We start from the raw sequence: 20427 nt of genomic DNA on the forward strand, positions 1-20427 counted from the left end.
CCTGCTTGTTCAAGACATGTTTTCTGATAGGTTTGTTGTGAGATCAGCCGGCCTGTTAATATTCCAGTATAATTGAGAAGTGATGTGATGTGAAGTTTGAAAGTGTTATGTATTCATCGAGTTCCCTCTCAGTCGAGGCGTGTCGCTCAGCATTGGGAATCAGGCGTCACAGTTCAAGCCGAGCTGAAACTATCCCGAGTTCTCATCTGCAAGAGTCATTTCACTCCGAGGCTCCGAGGGTAAATTGGATGCTTGCTGTATGAAAAACACAAGTGAAATAAGATTTTCCTGCTGTAGTTGTTTTCTGTCTGGCTTTCCTCCAGCATACAGATGAGACGTCTAGTCCTCTGCATACACTAATAGTGGGACTGGCAAATTTGTGATTGGCAAACAAGTGTTGTGATTATAGTGGTTAAAACTCTGGCTAGAGCTGGTTAGCAGAAAGTGATCTAAACTTCTTAACCAACTTAACCAACCAACCAACCAACCAACCAACCAACCAATTAACCAACTAAACAACCATCCAATTAACTAACTAACCAACCAACCAACCAACCAATTAACCAACTAAACAACCAACCAATCAACCAACCAACCAACCAATTAACCAACCAACCAACCAACCAACCAACCAACCAATTAACCAACCAACCAACCAACCAACCAATTAACCAACCAACCAACCAACCAACCAACCAACCAACCAATTAACCAACCAACCAACCAACCAATTAACCAAACCAACCAACCAACCAACCAATTAACCAAACCAACCAACCAACCAACCAATTAACCAAACCAACCAACCAACCAACCAACCAATGAACCAACTAAACAACCATCCAATTAACTAACTAACCAACCAACCATTTAACCAACTAAACAATCAACCAATTAACTAACTAACAAACCAACCAATTAACCAACCAACCAAACAATTAACCAACTAAACAACCAACCAACCAACCAACCAACCAACCAACCAATTAATTAACCAACTAAACAACCAACACAAAAAAAATTCAAAACAAACAAATAAAAACAAACAAAATAAAAACAAACAAATAAAACAAACAAACAAACAAACAGACAGACACAAACAAAAAACAAGCAAATAAAAACAAACAAACAAACAAATAAAATTAACGTTAATATTTAAATAATACATAAATAAATAAATATATATATATATAGTGCTTATATTTCTATGAGTGGTTAGAAGTTAAGATAATTGATTTGAAAATAAACCTTATATTTTAATGGCTGTGAGTTTGAGGCTGTTGTAAGTTATGAAAAAAAAAGCATGAGTTTTAAATCTTTAAAGTATGTCATGAACATCATTAGCATGAGTGTTTAACTCATCTCAGATGACTAATAATGTGTGCTTTAAACACGTTTTTCCTGACAGATGAAACATTTTGTTCATATATGGTTAAAATCTACTTAGTAATATTAATAAGTTTTAAATGGTGATATTTCTGAGATGCAGTGGGTCAATATCAGTGTTGTGATTTAGTTGTTCTGTTACTGTTGACACACAGATATGTTTCCTAAACTGAAATATGACTGGATATGTAAAAATCTCTCCTACCAGTTGTGTGTGTGAACACAGTTTTCCAGTCCTGAACACTAGATGGCAGTAGATGCACACGTGACTCTGGAGTTTCATGACCGTCTGCCAGAACATTAGAGGAAGGAAAGGCCTGCGAGATAAAAAAAAACAGGAAAAATCCCAGATGTTGAAATGAGCAACGGTCCTGTCGAGTGGACGAGGCCTCAGTGATCATGCGCTTTATTCTTTATTCCTGTCTTCATATATAGAGATTTATTCCTGTCTTCATATATAGAGGTGTGTGTCCGTTCTGGCGTTCAGAGGGAAATGCAGGAATGTCATCGAGTTCATGGATCTGATCATTATAATTCAGGACACACACGAGCAGCAAACGCTTGTTCCTTCCTCTGTGTGTCGTAATGGTTCTGATGGTGAAGCTGGGTTATATAAGAGGAAACCAGGAGCAGCGACAAACAAGCTTCCATTAGAGAGAGAGAGAGAGTGTGTGTGTGTGTGTGTGTGTGTGTGTGTGTGTGTGTGTGTGTGTGTGAGAGAGTGTGTGAGAGTGTGTGTGTGTGTGTGTGAGAGTGTGTGTGAGAGTGTGTGTGAGAGTGAGAGAGTGTGTGAGTGTGTGTGAGTGAGAGAGTGAGTGTGCATGAGAGTGAGTGTGCGTGAGAGTGAGTGTATGTGAGAGTGAGTGTGTGTGTGTGTGTGTGTGTGTGTGTGTGAGTGAGAGTGTGTGAGAGTGAGAGTGTGTGAGAGTGAGAGTGTGTGTGTGAGTGAGAGTGTGTGTGTGTGTGTGTGTGTGAGTGTGTGTGTGTGTGTGTGTGTGTGTGTGTGTGTGTGAGAGTGTGTGTGAAAGTGAGAGTGTGTGTGAGAGTGTGTGTGTGAGTGAGTGAGAGAGTGTGTGAGAGTGAGAGTGTGTGTGAGTGTGTGTGTGTGTGAGAGAGTGAGAGTGTGTGTGTGTGTGTGTGTGTGAGTGAGAGTGTGTGTGTGTGTGAGAGTGAGTGTGTGTGTATGTGTGTGTGTGAGTGAGTGTGTGTGAGAGTGAGTGTGCGTGAGAGTGAGTGTGTGAGAGTGTGTGTGAGAGTGAGAGTGAGAGTGTGTGTGAGAGTGGGAGTGTGTGTGAGAGTGAGTGTGTGTGAGAGTGAGTGTGTGTGAGAGTGAGTGTGTGTGAGAGTGAGTGTGTGTGAGAGTGAGAGTGTGTGTGAGTGAGTGTGCGTGAGAGTGAGAGTGAGAGTGTGTGTGAGAGTGGGAGTGTGTGTGAGAGTGAGTGTGCGTGAGAGTGAGTGTGTGAGAGTGAGAGTGTGTGTGAGTGAGTGTGCGTGAGAGTGAGAGTGTGTGTGAGAGTGAGAGTGTGCGTGAGAGTGAGTGTGTGAGTGTGTGTGTGAGAGTGAGTGTGTGTGTGTGTGTGTGTGTGTGTGTGTGTGAGAGTGAGTGTGTGTGTGTGTGTGTGTGTGAGAGTGAGTGTGTGTGAGAGTGAGTGTGTGTGAGAGTGAGTGTGTGTGAGAGTGAGTGTGTGTGAGAGTGAGTGCGTGAGAGTGAGTGTGTGAGAGTGAGTGTGTGAGAGTGAGTGTGTGAGAGTGTGTGTGAGAGTGTGTGTGAGAGTGGGAGTGTGTGTGAGAGTGAGTGTGTGAGAGTGAGTGTGTGAGAGTGAGTGTGTGTGAGAGTGGGAGTGTGTGTGAGAGTGAGTGTGTGAGAGTGGGAGTGTGTGTGAGAGTGAGTGTGCGTGAGAGTGAGTGTGCGTGAGAGTGAGAGTGTGTGTGAGTGAGTGTGCGTGAGAGTGTGTGTGAGAGTGGGAGTGTGCGTGAGAGTGAGTGTGTGAGTGTGTGTGTGAGAGTGAGTGTGTGTGTGTGTGTGTGTGTGTGTGTGTGTGTGTGAGAGTGAGTGTGTGTGTGTGTGTGTGTGAGAGTGAGTGTGTGTGAGAGTGAGTGTGTGTGAGAGTGAGTGCGTGAGAGTGAGTGTGTGAGAGTGAGTGTGTGAGAGTGAGTGTGTGAGAGTGTGTGTGAGAGTGTGTGTGAGAGTGGGAGTGTGTGTGAGAGTGAGTGTGTGAGAGTGAGTGTGTGAGAGTGAGTGTGTGTGAGAGTGGGAGTGTGTGTGTGTGAGAGTGAGTGTGTGAGAGTGAGAGTGTGTGTGAGAGTGGGAGTGTGTGTGAGAGTGAGTGCGTGTGTGTGTGTGTGTGTGAGTGTGCGTGAGAGTGAGTGTGTGTGTGTGAGAGTGTGAGAGTGAGTGTGTGTGTGAGAGTGAGTGTGAGTGAGTGTGTGTGTGTGTGTGTGTGTGTGTGTGTGTGTGTGTGTGTGTGTGTGTGTTAGGGCTGCACGATATTGGAAAAAAAAATACATTGCGATATTTTTTTTCCCAACGATATATATCGCGATATTGCGAGCCATCAATCCAGGCTAAAGTCAATAATTACCATTCCATGTTATTAATAATTTCACTAATAAGCAAGCTTCATTACAAGTAACAAAAAGGCCACTTAATATTTTATTCCAGAAACATATTTCTCTCAGAATTCGGTGAACGTTCTACACAGGACCTAACGTTCTTCGGGTTCTAGGACCCGAAAAATTATGTTTTCTGTGCTGATTCAGTGACGTGTTCATGTAAACGGCACCTAGACCCAGCAAAAGTAATGATTAATAATATGTAAAATATTACAATGAGACATTTTAATTGTTTATTAATAAACAAGTGTTTTCTGTAAAGATGAAGTTGACAATACTGACTCGCGATCTTCGGAGCAGTGATCGGGAGAAATGCACTTTTCATACAGATTATTTTTTTATTTTTTTAATGGTTCTGTTTAAAAGTAGAGATTTCTGTAGATAATAGTTATATTTCTATTTTTTATTATTATTATTATTATTATTATTATTATTATTTTTAGGTGTGTGAGGCGAGTAGGCTACCTTTTATGCTGAGTTTCGGTTCATGGATGATAGCTTAATCTCCAGTTCAGGCGCTGGCTGCTATAATTAATTTTTATTTATTAAATCCAGGAAATTGGATAATGAAATACTGATTAAAATTAAGATACAATTAATACAAAACGAAATTCGTTTTAAAGAAAGGCTTTGTGCTTTCTGTTTGAGGTCTCTGTTAAAGTTTTAAAGCAGTCTTTTAGTGCCGCTTTCATAACGGACGCGTCTGTAATGTCACGTAACATTGTTTTTTCCTCATAAATGCGAACTCGAAAAATAAACGACTTTTTAAAAAAAGACAACCATCCACAACTTTATAACACTCCAGCAAAGTAGCCTACCTCTTTTTGGTCAACATCCTCCTTTTTGTAGATGAAATAGGCTAGTCCCAAATAGCTGAACACACCAGTGAATGTTGGCTGTGAGCGGTGAGCCCGGCACTGCGAACCAATCACTTTGCAGGCACGCGGATTGCGTATGTCACCCCAGCAAAAAGCCGTACAACAAACTCGTGTTTACTGTGTGCTACCGTTCTCTTAATACACTATTATGGGTGCTACTAACGTTACCCTTCAAATCGCATGTTCCGGCGATGTGACTATCGCTCATTCGCACATCGCGATGTCGATGTTGAAACAGAATATCGTTCAGCCCTAGTGTGTGTGTGTGTGTGTGTGAAATTAAATAAAGTTGTTTTGCCTTGAGAACAAACTTTTTGAAACTCTAAAATAAATAAAACTCACTGCATTGAAATGAAAGTAAATATAAATAGTAAAAATGACAGCTAATAAAAATGACAAATGCACATAACAAAATTACACTGAAAACGACAAATATGAAAATACATTCTAAATCAAAACATTAAAAATTCATTAATATTTAGATAATTTTGGAGACATTTCTTAAAATATCTTGTGTGTTTCACAGGAGACAGGCGGTCATACGGGTCTAAACCGGCTGATTTCACGCTGTGCCTTTAAGACGTGTTTATGTGAACGAGTGTGTGTGTGTGTAACAGTTTAGCTCACACTGTTGAGCTGCTGAAGCTCAGGAGGTGTTAATGTGTGAATATGTTGGTGAGCTCATGGCTGTGGTGTTATTAACAGAATTTTTGTTGGATTTTGCATCTCGATTTGATTAAATGATGCCAGCGTCGGCTCATCTGTGGACCAGAGCCACGAGAAACGTGTTGGTAGTTTCATTTTTAATTTGATGGGAACTATTTTAGAGACTTAGATTTCAGATGTTTTCATCTGACTCATATTGGCCATCTCAACTATATTCTCATAACTATCATTTTTAATGATCCACTTTCAGCGACGCTAGTGTCTGATTCACACAGCACTTGCTCTGAGTCAGTCTCTGAGTTTGCTAATGAGACGTGTTGTTCATAATGAGAGAAACGTCACGTCATCGTTGTGTCAGACAGGGTGAAATGCATCCAATTAGGATTCAATTAGGATAAATATTAGGCATGCACGATATATCAGCCATCATATCGGTATCGGTTCATTTTTAATGTTATCGGCTCGATAAGAAAATGTGTCTGATATATTAGAGCCGATAAATAATGTATTATTTCCTTCAGCTGAGACTCTTCAGATGCGCACTGTTCAACATGATGATTATGAAGTGCTTGAAATATGATTGAAATCACTTCAAAAAAGGAAAATACAGTTCAGAGCAACGTCTGTCATGTCGGCTACATAAAAATATCATGAGAACATCATAATTGTGTGTTTGAGACATGGATTTTAATAGTGAGACTTTTGCTTTTGTAATCAGGCTCTCATATCATGACATAAAGGGTTAGATTTATCAGCCGATATATCGGTATTTCAAATATAAAGAATTATTGGTTATCGGTATTGGCCGACATTTTCATAGCGATGCATCCCTACTAAATATACTTGCGTTATTAGATTTGCATTATTACATTCGCTAGTTAACTAGAAAACAGGCATTCTTTTATTATTTTACTCTTGTTATAGTGTTTAAAATGAAAGGATTGAGGGATGCTGAGAAGGTTGAAGGGGGAAGGTAGTGAACGGTGTGTGTTTGAGGGAGACGGAGAACCGAGGGTTTGTGTTGTGTGTGTGTGTGTGGGTGTGTTTGAGGGTCAGAGGTCATGAGAGATTGATTGACAGGCCTGAGGGGGGGTGAGACGCAGATAAAGTGAGGTCAGTGTTTTGTGTTTGACTTCATCTCTCTCTCTCTCTCTCCTCAGGGAGCAGGAGCTGAAGGTCCATCAGGGTGTGTGTGTGTGTGTGTTTGACTCTCTCTCTCTCTCTCTCTCTCCTCAGGGAGCAGGAGCTGAAGGTCCATCAGGGTGTGTGTGTGTGTGTGTTTGACTCTCTCTCTCTCTCTCTCTCTCCTCAGGGAGCACGAGCTGAAGGTCCATCAGGGTGTGTGTGTGTGTGTGTGTGTGTGTGTGTGTGTGTGTGACTCTCTCTCTCTCTCTCTCCTCAGGGAGCACGAGCTGAAGGTCCATCAGGGTGTGTGTGTGTGTGTGTGTGTGTGTGTGTGTGTGTTTGACTCTCTCTCTCTCTCTCTCCTCAGGGAGCAAGAGCTGAAGGTCCATCAAGCCCGGCTCAGTCTGGAAGAAGCTCTGATGGCCGACACTTTGGCCCGGGCCGCCGAGTCCAGTCGAGACCCTGAGGGTCGAGCGCCGTAGAGAACCGACAGGTGAGGAACTGAGCGAATGTAAAGGGATAGTTCACCCAAAAATGAAAATTAGCCCTTGGTTTACTCTCCCTCAAGTCACCCTAGGTGTTTATGACATTCTTCTCTCAGACGAATACAGTCAGAGTTATATTAGAAAATGCCCTGCTCTTCCAAGCTTTATAATGGCAGTCATGGATAGGTGCATCTAACCATCATGAAAGTGCATCTATCCATGATTAATGTGCTCCACAGGCTCTGCGGGGGGGAATAATCAAGGCCTTCTGAAGTGAAGCGATGTTTGTGTGAGAAAAATATTCATATTTAAAACTTTATCGACTCCGACCCCTCCGCCGTAGCTCGACGCGTCGAGGCGACGCAGACCGCAAGGACTGTGATTGGTCAGATTACACATCATTTCCGGAGTGTAGCTTTTCCGGTTTCCCCCTCCCGCTTGTTTTGTTCTTGTTTTGGCGCACAGAACCAAAACAAACTAGCAAAGAGATTCGCGAACCCCCCCCAGCGTTCTGGAGGCGATGCAAAGCAACCCGACGCAGAACCATAACCGGCCTCAACGCCGTAGGAGTGACGCAGAGGCATGATGAGGCCTGGAGCCTCAGTAAACTAGTTCAGGTCCAGATCTCTCATGATGAGAACAATATATTGGCCAATCAGAATTCAGGAGCACTTTAAAAACATGAGCTGTGTTTCATTCGAACACAAGTGTCATCTTAAGAGAGATTCCCAATCGAAGGGGACAAGAGGTTGGAAGAAAAGATCATGTTCAGCATCATTACTCCAGTCTTCAGAGTCACATGATCCTCCAGAAATCACTCTAATATGATGATCTGATGATCAAGAAACATTTATGATTATATGTGAAGTGAACTGGAATCCAGTGCGCAGGGAACAGGGAGCAGTGAACACTACACAGGGACCCAGTCCAGCGACTTATTTTTAGAGCCGTGTTTACAGTCTTGGGGAATTTAATATTTCATCACAAGTATGTTAATGAAACACACACACACACACACACACACACACACACACACACACTGTCTCTCACTCTCTCTCTCTCTCACACACACACACACACACTGTCTCTCACTCTCTCTCTCTCTCTCTCTCTCTCACACACACACACACACACACACACACACAGGGCTCAGAGTGATGGTGGAAACGTGCAGAAGTGTGTGTCGCTGTCATGAAATATTCACGGGCTCATTAACACACGCGTGTGAAGAGAGTCGCATCACTTCATCCTCGTCCTCCTCGCTCACCTCTTCATCCTCGTCCTCCTCACTCACCTCTTCATCCTCGTCCTCCTCACTCACCTCACCTCTTCATCCTCCTCCTCCTCGCTCATCTCTTCATCCTCCTCGCTCACCTCTTCATCCTCCTCCTCCTCGCTCACCTCTTCATCCTCCTCGCTCACCTCTTCATCCTCGTCCTCCTCACTCACCTCACCTCTTCATCCTCCTCCTCCTCGCTCACCTCTTCATCCTCCTCCTCGCTCACCTCTTCATCCTCCTCGCTCACCTCTTCATCCTCGTCCTCCTCGCTCACCTCTTCATCCTCGTCCTCCTCGCTCACCTCTTCATCCTCCTCGCTCACCTCTTCATCCTCGTCCTCCTCACTCACCTCACCTCTTCATCCTCCTCCTCCTCGCTCACCTCTTCATCCTCCTCCTCCTCGCTCACCTCTTCATCCTCCTCGCTCACCTCTTCATCCTCCTCCTCCTCGCTCACCTCTTCATCCTCGTCCTCCTCGCTCACCTCTTCATCCTCGTCCTCCTCACTCACCTCACCTCTTCATCCTCGTCCTCCTCACTCACCTCACCTCTTCATCCTCGTCCTCCTCACTCACCTCACCTCTTCATCCTCGTCCTCCTCACTCACCTCACCTCTTCATCCTCCTCCTCCTCGCTCATCTCTTCATCCTCCTCGCTCACCTCTTCATCCTCGTCCTCCTCGCTCACCTCTTCATCCTCGTCCTCCTCGCTCACCTCTTCATCCTCGTCCTCCTCGCTCACCTCACCTCTTCATCCTCGTCCTCCTCGCTCACCTCTTCATCCTCGTCCTCCTCGCTCACCTCTTCATCCTCCTCCTCCTCGCTCACCTCTTCATCCTCCTCGCTCACCTCTTCATCCTCCTCCTCCTCGCTCACCTCTTCATCCTCCTCCTCCTCGCTCACCTCTTCATCCTCCTCCTCCTCGCTCACCTCTTCATCCTCCTCCTCGCTCACCTCTTCATCCTCGTCCTCCTCGCTCACCTCTTCATCCTCGTCCTCCTCGCTCACCTCACCTCTTCATCCTCGTCCTCCTCGCTCACCTCTTCATCCTCGTCCTCCTCGCTCACCTCTTCATCCTCCTCGCTCACCTCTTCATCCTCCTCCTCCTCGCTCACCTCTTCATCCTCCTCGCTCACCTCTTCATCCTCGTCCTCCTCGCTCACCTCTTCATCCTCGTCCTCCTCGCTCACCTCTTCATCCTCGTCCTCCTCACTCACCTCACCTCTTCATCCTCGTCCTCCTCGCTCACCTCTTCATCCTCGTCCTCCTCACTCACCTCACCTCTTCATCCTCCTCCTCCTCGCTCACCTCTTCATCCTCCTCCTCCTCGCTCACCTCTTCATCCTCCTCGCTCACCTCTTCATCCTCGTCCTCCTCGCTCACCTCTTCATCCTCGTCATCCTCGTCCTCCTCACTCACCTCACCTCTTCATCCTCGTCCTCCTCACTCACCTCACCTCTTCATCCTCGTCCTCCTCGCTCACCTCTTCATCCTCCTCGCTCACCTCTTCATCCTCGTCCTCCTCGCTCACCTCTTCATCCTCGTCCTCCTCGCTCACCTCTTCATCCTCGTCCTCCTCACTCACCTCACCTCTTCATCCTCGTCCTCCTCGCTCACCTCTTCATCCTCCTCGCTCACCTCTTCATCCTCATCCTCCTCGCTCACCTCTTCATCCTCGTCCTCCTCGCTCACCTCTTCATCCTCCTCCTCCTCGCTCACCTCTTCATCCTCCTCGCTCACCTCTTCATCCTCGTCCTCCTCGCTCACCTCTTCATCCTCCTCCTCCTCGCTCACCTCTTCATCCTCGTCCTCCTCGCTCACCTCTTCATCCTTGTCCTCCTCACTCACCTCTTCATCCTCGTCCTCCTCGCTCACCTCTTCATCCTCGTCCTCCTCACTCACCTCACCTCTTCATCCTCGTCCTCCTCACTCACCTCACCTCTTCATCCTCGTCCTCCTCACTCACCTCACCTCTTCGTCCTCATCCTCCTCGCTCACCTCTTCATCCTCCTCCTCCTCGCTCACCTCTTCATCCTTGTCCTCCTCACTCACCTCTTCATCGTCGTCCTCCTCGCTCACCTCTTCATCCTCGTCCTCCTCACTCACCTCACCTCTTCATCCTCCTCCTCCTCGCTCACCTCTTCATCCTCCTCGCTCACCTTTTCATCCTCGTCCTCCTCGCTCACCTCTTCATCCTCGTCCTCCTCGCTCACCTCTTCATCCTCCTCCTCGCTCACCTCTTCATCCTCGTCCTCCTCACTCACCTCACCTCTTCATCCTCGTCCTCCTCGCTCACCTCTTCATCCTCCTCCTCGCTCACCTCTTCATCCTCGTCCTCCTCACTCACCTCACCTCTTCATCCTCGTCCTCCTCGCTCACCTCTTCATCCTCGTCCTCCTCGCTCACCTCTTCATCCTCGTCCTCCTCACTCACCTCACCTCTTCATCCTCGTCCTCCTCGCTCACCTCTTCATCCTCCTCCTCCTCGCTCACCTCTTCATCCTCGTCCTCCTCGCTCACCTCTTCATCCTCGTCCTCCTCACTCACCTCACCTCTTCATCCTCGTCCTCCTCGCTCACCTCTTCATCCTCCTCCTGCACTGATTCTCCTTTAAAGGGAATTAATAGTTAATATTCCTTCATTCGCCCGGCTGTCAGCGCTCTTCAGACGCGTGTGTGTTCACCGTATCAGGGTTTATTCAGCAGAACTGAAGATCTGTGGCTCTTCTGAATGCTGATGTTCGTCGACAGAAACGCTTTCTTGAATGATCCGTTCGTCACTGCAAACACACACACACACACACACACACACACACACACACACACAACACATCAGACGGAAGCTTTGTTTTCACTTAGACCTCTTTATTTTAACCCTCATATTCTCCTCATTTACAGTTCACACTCATTGTCTTTTGGGGTCCGTTTGGAGGTATTGAATAAAAAACATACATTTTTAATATTGCTGTGCAACGATATATTTATTTATTTATTTATTTATTTATTTAATTATTTAAAAAAATATTATTATTATTTATTTATTTTGAGTTTTTTAAATTAATTTTATTAAAAAAAATTTTAATTACATTTTTTTTGTTTACCACATATTTACCACATGATTAATCAACTACACCATTACCTTGCATATGAATTATACAATTTTTATGAAAATAAAATACTTTAATGATGATCTAAACTAAATATAAGTTATTGAAAGTTATCGTCTAAACTAAATATAAGTTATAAAATATAAGAAATTGATCTAGGTGTGAGAGGCAGAGTTCTGCCATCTGCAGGTTAGAGAAAAACATGTAGGAACTGCAGCTCTAGAAGAGAAATGTAATGACCATATATGTCCAGCAGAGGCCCATAGACATCCATTCATTTCTCTGGAAGTGGCCAAATGCTCTGTGCAGAACCTTTGTGCTATTTTTTGAGAATATATACATTTAAACATTTATAAAATACATTAAAATGATTGTTTGGACAAAGTTTGTAATTTATTTTAAGTCTTTTGAACAGCCTTTTTTGCAGTAATTTTGCATAAATTTGCAAAAATGCCACATAAGTTGCCACTAAAAGACTTAGTCTGATTGTGTGTGTGTGTGTGTGAGTGTGTGAAGTGGGATTTATGGATTTTATTGACAAATGACACATAAAAAAAATCTTATTTTTTCAACTTTCCCATTCATTTTCAATGTGGGATCCGTTTGGGCCCCGAAGACAAATGTTTTTTTTTTTAAACTTATTTATTTATTTATTTTTAACATACCTTTAGAACAACCGAATCAAACCCAGTTTTGTGTGTGTGTTTAGACAGACAATGTAACAAAAGTCACAAAATTTCATGTCACTGAGATAATGGGCCCTATCTCACACCCAGCGCAATTGACTTTGTACAGCGACGCATGTCTCATTCCTATTTCTCACCCGCGCACAGCGGACTCTTCCCTCCACAGACGCACGTCGGTAAATTAGGGAATGAACTTGCGCTCCCGGGGGCGGTTCAGGGAAAAGAGGAGGCGTGTTCCGGCGCAAACTTTCCCTGGTGCTATTTTGCAGTTTCAGAAAACAATTCCGCCACTGACCAGGAGAAACCTCGTCTAAAGTCAGTGACGCGTTGCGCATGTTATTCAGAGGCTATTTTAAGGGCGCATGCTTGGCCATAATCAATGTAGCATGAGCACAACACACACACACTTTGCTTCTCTCATCTACACACAGAAGCAGCAGTTTTCATTTTTAGAAAATCATACATAATTACAAGGAACAATATTACCACATGAGGGAAATCATTGTGGTGTCCATGAAGATGTGAAGAATAGGCATAAATCTAGCTTACACATTTACCCAAATTATCATACGCCTGTTTAAGCGAAGCTAATCTGGGTGTGTTTCTCCATCCCCAATGTCACTTCTCTGTGTTTTACGGCCCTGACGAGAACGTCGGTCTCCTCGGCTGTGAACCGCTCCTGGCAAATCTGCCGCTATAATATCAATCCGCCATGGCACAAGCTCTGATTAGTTTATGCTCTGATTGGTTTATTTCATGTTACGCCCAAACCACACCTATGAGTAATGAAGCGATTCAGACCAACACATTTTAGATTTGTGTCGGGCGCAAGAGTCATTTATCCCGCCGGTATAATAGCAACAGCGCCGAGACCCGCCCACAAAGTTACTTGAGTTTCGCGTTTGATACTTGCGTTTCAGATCGTTAAAATAGGGCTCATTGTGTTAGTTAGGTTTCTTGCACCAAGAACATTTGAGTATTGTGATCGTTTCCACTGTCTCTGACCTTTACAGTCCGGCTGTTTTTGCTACTGTACCTTTAAGACGTCGTTTATATGTATTTATGCATGCAGCTGATCTCTTCTATGATTGGCTGCATGTGGGCGGTCATATGTTAATGAGCTCATGATGTCATATGTATATTCCCAGATGAATGCACAGGTGAAGCTCGGTGGAATGTTACACATCTGCTAGTCTCCATGTTTTCCGAGTAGACGTTGAAGAGTTGTTGAAGTCTCCGTGGGATTGGGTTTGTTTATGAGGGGATTCTGATGTGAATGCAGAAGAGCTTCAGCTTCCCGACACAAAACACAATTTAAATACAAATTAGCCAGCGCACAGAAACCAATAGCATTTGCATGAATTCCACAGGCGGGTCACATGATAAACGAGTCTGTCGAGAGGATGTTTCCTCTCATTTAAACGAGTTTTCACACACTCCCTCGCTGTCGTGTGTGTGCGGAGGACGCATGAGTTTCTCCTTCATTTATTACTGACTGAGTTATAATTAACAAAGCTATAAAAAACTAACTTGAAATATAACAGGCCTGTATGCTAACTGAAATTAAGTTAAAAGGTGACACTTTACAATAAGGATTAGCAATGAAAATACTTCCAAAGCATTTACTCATATTAGTTTGTTAATTTCAACATTTAATTCAGACGTATTTAAAAAATACAAACTCAAAAAAGACAAAAACTACTCAAATTAAATGTCTCTCAACTACCCTCGGATAATATAAAATAACTCAAACTAAGGAAATGACAAAAACAACTAAATTTCAATTTGAACTAAGATGAAAATAAATATATGTAAACAGCTCTAATAGTGTCTCAGCGATACTAAATAACTCTGGCGTTGGGATTTCAGTCATTTATTGTGAATCTTTTCATCTTTTCATCATTTATTTCTTCTTGAATTAGTTGCATTTTTGCATTTCTTCTCGTTCAGACCATAAAAGGGAACACAATCATTCTTTCACATAATTGCTCTGATATTAATGTTTTATCAGTTAATTGCAGGCAGAGCGTCGCTTCATTCGCTGACTTCTAATTACAACATGTTTAGACACGCGTGTTCGAGGATTCAGAGTCGTTTCACACGCGACATCTCTCTAACTCGTTACAGTAAGGTCTCATCTGTTAACATGAACAAGACTAATACAGCATTTGTTCATCTCAACATTTACCAATGCATTTTTTTTAAATCAAAAGTTATAGTATCTGTTAATATTATTTAATGGACCTGAACTAACAATGAACAATTTTGATCAACTAATGTTAACAGAGATTAATACGTACTGTAACACATGTATTGGTTATTGTTAGTTAATGCATTAACTAATGTTAGTTAATAGGACGTTATTGTTCAGTGTTACCTAGAAATTCATACAACTGTATATTTTACTAAAGCAGAGTTTGTCAAGATAAACTTTTAAAGGCTTTGAAAGTAGTTTTTTATTATGTTTGAAATGCCACTTGTGTTTAGTTGATGTATTTCGTCATATTGATTACATTAACTTGTGTGGATCAGGGTGGAAGAACACTTCATTTCCCATAATGCATCGCCTGTGTTAAATTAATTTAAAGTCCCCCTGTGGTGAAAATCCAGCCTTTAATGTTGTTTATGTGTCTATGTGGTGTTTTTAATCTGCTTTAAGTCAAACCATGTGTAAGTTCATAAGTCGACAGCATTGCTGAGTATTTCCTCCTTAAAACTGCAGTGAACCAAAGACAGTCTCAAAAACACGCTTTGAAATCGCTGGTGTTTCTGACGTCACAAACTACCTTGTAACCAATCAGATCAACGTGTGATCGTCAAAAAGTGGATCTCTGAGCTGAGTGAGTGAGTGGAGGCGGGGCTCATTTGCATATTCATAGAACCGCGCATACTAAATGAGGCGAGTGTGTCGAGTTACATTCAAGATATTTTAAGGCATGAAGTTTTGTTTTGTTTTTTAAAGAAAAAAACGTTTAAATGTTGTTTTTAGATGAGTTTTAAGGGATGAAATGATTCACTACAGGGGGACTTTAAATTACTATTATTACTATTTAGCAAGTGTGTTTCAAAAACCTGTGTTTAAAGTCTATATTGACACATTCTACCATCTACCACTTCCTTCCACTGTAGAAAAATGAGGCCAAAATATCCCAGAAACGGTATTTGCGATGACATCATGTGGAGCCCGAGGTCCCGCCCACACTCATCGTGTGCACAGCTGTCAATCATTACACCACACCCTGGTTTCATAGCATCAAATAACTAACTAAAACCAAACTTATTGGACAAACGAACACTTGAACATGCGTCAGCGTGACGAGAACTACCTAAAATGACAGAAACCATCTTCAGAAAATGTAATTGGATATTTAGTTTGGCTCGCGTCCCATTGGATTACATGGAGAGGGCGGGGTTTATGAGCTATACTGCAGCCGGCCACCAGGGGGCGATCGAGATCACTTTTCAAGGTCAAGCTACTTCTTATCGTCTCCCGTAGGAGAAACTTGTGTTAGATGAGAGATGAGAAGAACTGCTGCAACATCAACCCACCAAAAACATCCATCACTCAAGCATTAATATTCATTCCACATTAAACATTCTTCCCTAAACTAAATAAAAACACTATTCTTAAATAAAGAAAATAAAAACACTTTTAGTTCATAAATGACCTAAAAAGCATGCAACTCCTATAGTTATATTACCGCTAATCCGCCAACAATACATGCAGTTGTATTACTGGAGTTTTGTCGAGAATGGAGCAAAGGAATGTTTGTAGCGATTATGCTTTTATAACGGGACCCTGGATCTCCCAGAGTTCATCGGCACACACACAACACATGTGACGGGTCCGGTAAAATCTTATTGGCATCTTATAGACATCTCAAAAATACCTTTTCAGGACGTTTGCTGCACACTTGGTTTCTACATGATAATAACGAGACCGAAGGCATAAAACGTGCAAGCTAAGGTTACTGATTGACCAAACTCGCTGCTTTATAATAATAAAGCTTTCAACCCCAAGTTTTCAACCCCAAAGCGCTCTGTTTGTTGTGCCGTGAGTGTGTAATTAATGCTTCACACAAACTCTTAAATTGTAGGGCAGTTTGTGTTAATTACCCCCTTTATCCTGAAATCTCGGCGTAAGTGAAAAGCTTCTGCTAATGAAGATGCTAATTACCCGCGCGGCTCGCGGACTGATTGAACACGCCTCTGTGATGGACCCGCATTAAAACCTAAAAGCATTGATATTTATGTACATTTACACGTTGCATTTTCTCTGCGTGTGCATGATTTGTGTTTTCTGATGTGATTAAAAACACATTTTATGATGATTAGGTTTAATTGTGCTTGTAAATATGTTCCCTTTATCAGACGAAATTACTGCGGAAAACATTCAAACAGAGATAAAAGTGTTTTAATACCATTTATTTATAATTGAATATGGCAGCTTGCTGTACAGAATGAATTAAAGCCATAAAGTAGAAATCATGTTTACAGTGGTGGGTCTATTTATTTCACTGTGATAAACGATAAAACACACGATTTGAAGAGAGTGTTACTGTAAATGCGAATGTGTGTGTGTTCAAAGCAGCTTTACAGAAAATCATGATGTTATTGTGTATAATATCTTCATGCCTTATAGTCACATTTATCAGATTACAGTTGGATGATGATAAATTTACATTTTGAGACGATACAAACAATCATAGTTAAGATTTATATATATATATGTGTGTAGTATTAATCACTTTAAAGGAGAACTCCGGTCAATTTTAACATTGAGCTCATTTTTTTGTACATTTGGAGTGCTGTCAATACAGAGAACAACGACAAAAATCGGTGTTGCCTACACCGTGTTATCCTCTTTTTAAAATGTGCACCCTGTTGACTTCAATGGGGCAAGTTTTAAACCTGCTTTTAGCCTCTTAACATCCTTGATGTGTCATTACAAGTGCACAGGTCATGTGAGTGATTCCTTCAGAGTGAACACGAGTGAATCTGACTGCAGTAGATGTGAAAGATATGAATAAAAATGATGTTAATTCAGCCAGCGCTCATACCTGTATTTACATCCTGTTTTCGGTCGAAGTCCACAGTAGTCGATTGTCGAGTTCAGTCTGAGTCTCCACTGTTCTTTAGTTACCTATGATCACGCGCGTGAACTCGACAATCGATTACTGTGGACTTCGACCGAAAACAGGATGTAAATACAGGTATGAGCGCTGGCTGAATTAACATCATTTTTATTCATATCTTTCACATCTACTGCAGTCAGATTAACTCGTGTTCACTCTGAAGGAATCACTCACATGGCTGGGCACTTGTAATGACATATCAAGGATGTTAAGAGGCTAAAAGCAGGTTTAAAACTTGAAGTCAACATTGAAGTCAACAGGGTGCAAATTTTAAAAAGAGGATAACACAGTGTAGGCAACACCGATTTCTGCCGTTGTTCTCTGCACTGACAGCACTCCAAATGTACAAAAAAATGAGCTCAATGTTAAAATTGACCGGAGTTCTCCTTTAAGAGACTTTACTGTTTGTAGATAAAGTTGGACATGCTTGTATACCTTGTAACTTTAAATAAAAAGCTGGCCGATAATATAGTCACACTTTTGTGACGAAATTAACATTCACAGAGCCAAGATTTCCTATATAGTGTATATTTGGCTTGACATTGACTATATTTTGTTGATGGAGTTTTTATAAATGCAGTTCAGCTTCATTTGACCCTCATCTCCGTCTGTGTCTCTCCCGTTTCACTCGTTCGTCTCGAGTGTATTTCATATAACAGCCGTTATCGATCTGTGTGAATCTCGTTTTAACGCCATGATCTGAGGGTAGATGCCAACTTTGGGAACAGCGCCACCTACTGCTCATGAAAAATGGCTATTTTTGTTCAGAACTTAAAATCAGAGAGCATCTATTAACTTGCACATTCACTGATGCTGAATTTACATGTATTTTTCAGATTTCTTTGAAATATAATGTATTCCCTTTCCCCGCTACTACTCCTTAAAATTTTGTCATATTCTTACCCAAATTGGCTCAGATGATCACTGGGCAAAAGTCTGAACAGAATTTCAATATTCTTTTGTGTTCATAAGTTAAGATGATGTGAATTTAACAATGTCGACCCCAAAAGTGCTGTATTTTGGTAATACTTTAATCTATCGAAACAAAACTTGGTGCACTTCATCATCATCATGATCTGAGGGTACATGCCAAATTTCAGAACGGCGCCACCTACTGGTCATGAAAAACGCAATTTTTGATCAATCAATCAGAGAGCATCTATTAACGTAGTTTACACGAATTGCACTTTCATTGATGCTGAATTTACATTTATTTCTTTGAGCACTGGAGCACACTTAGTCCTGAATAGTAATCTGACATTTTTAGGGCCTCTAGGACCAACTCTATTGCGCCACCACCAGTTCAAAAATTAATTTTCTTTTGGTTATAACTTTTGAACCGTTTGTTCTAGAAACAAAAGTCTTAGTACACCTCTCATTCCTCTCATCATGCTGATCACATTCAATCTATTACATTAAGACTTTTACATTAACCCATTACAGTAGTCGCCATTTTGAAATATCCTGTATTCCTTTTTCCTCCGCCAAATTTTGTCAGATTCTTACCCAAATTGACAAATCTTACCCAAGATGATCAGTGGACAGAATTTTTATATAAATTTCTGTTCAAAAGTTATGATGATGGGGAGTTAACGATGTTGACCCGAAATTAGATGAACTGCTATATTTTGGTTATACTTTAATCTATTGAAATGAAACTTGGTGCACTTCATAAGCTCCATAATCTGAGAGTACATACCAAATCTGGGAACAGCGCCACCTACTGTTCATGAAAAATGGCCATTTTTGTTCAGAAAAACATAGAGCATCTATTAACTTACTTCACACATTCATTGATGGTGAATTATTGTTTATTTTCCAGATTTCTTTGTGCACTGGAGTCACGTGGATGTCCTGGAAATGATGTCATCAGTCTGCGTCAACAGCGGCTGAACCAAGCACACGTTCATAATCCATTACAGATAGCTTCAACCAAGGCCTTTTTCAACTAGAGCATATATTTTGATGTACATATCTATATATAATTGAGAACAATGTGTCAGACAGAAGTCACTAGACAGAAAATACAGCTTTTTTTTTAATGGACAAATGCAGAGCAATAATTCCTCATGTCAATTCAGGTGACCGTCGCTGGATTCGTATTGCAAATTATTTTTACTTTTGTTTTTGTTGTCGTTGGTCGTACGGGATGTGCTCTCTTCAGGGTTTGTAACAAATAATTAATACATTTACAAACGTATGAATGAAAAAACTGCTTATTTAAGAAAAAATTTTATACCTTGAGATAAAGATGTGTAAATTTCTTGCATCATTCTAGAGAAATAAATGATTATATTCACAAATATGCTCTTATGTTTTACTTCAATTATTCTACAACATACAGCTGATGATGCTTTAAAATGTTTAGTGTGGTTTGAAGAAATATATCTTATATATCTTGTGATTTTTGGTCGTGTATCTAGTATGCTGTTGATTCTCTATGATGTGCGTTTAATGTCTTTATGAAATGCTCTTATTTTTAAATGCCACTTGTATTTGTTGAAGAAATGATTCAAAGTTACAAAGCACGAAATTAGTCTGGAACTCATAATTACACGTTCGTATTAACGCTGCCACATCTGATTAGTAGCCTGACTGACTGGAGCCGATTTTATGGAGGAATGAATGAACAAATCACAGTATCGTAATGAATTACATTTCATACGCTTTAACACTCCTGCTCATTTATGAATAGCAGTGTTTATAATCCAGTGATTTGCATTATTGATGCGATGTCACATTGTAGCGACTGTCTCTCATACGAGTGAATAATGTCTTTCCGGTCAATTCTTTAATCTCTCTTTATCTCGTTTGCTGTGATGATTAAAGGGTTAGTTCACCCAGAAATGAAAGTTCTGTCAGTAATCACTCTCCCTCATGTTGTTCAACCCCGTCAGACTCTCGTTCATCTTCAGAACACAAATGAAGATATTTCTGATTAAATCTGAGAGCTGTCTCACTCCTCCATAGGCTTCTCTGTTAGTGAAACTTGCCGGTCCAGAAAGTTAGTGAAGACATTGTTAAAATAGTCCAGTGTCTACAGCGGCTCAACCTTAAGTTCATCAAGCGAC

The 20427-nt window shown here is 41.7% G+C and overlaps 1 protein-coding gene across 1 annotated transcript in view; it reads left to right on the forward strand.

The window, feature by feature from the left end:
- Positions 1-20200, forward strand: part of mbd2 (methyl-CpG binding domain protein 2) — a 54005-nt gene extending 33805 nt beyond the window's left edge. The window contains exons 6-7 of the mRNA XM_079871541.1: positions 7036-7161; positions 19179-20200. Of these exons, the coding sequence (XP_079727667.1) occupies positions 7036-7150 (115 nt within the window). The 3' untranslated portion in view covers positions 7151-7161; positions 19179-20200. The remainder of the gene's footprint in view (positions 1-7035; positions 7162-19178) is intronic.
- The last annotated feature ends 227 nt before the right edge of the window (positions 20201-20427 follow it).

The sequence above is a fragment of the Squalius cephalus genome (genome assembly GCF_949319135.1).
Source record: "Squalius cephalus genome assembly, chromosome: 5".
In the NCBI taxonomy this organism is placed as follows: Eukaryota; Metazoa; Chordata; class Actinopteri; order Cypriniformes; family Leuciscidae; genus Squalius; species Squalius cephalus.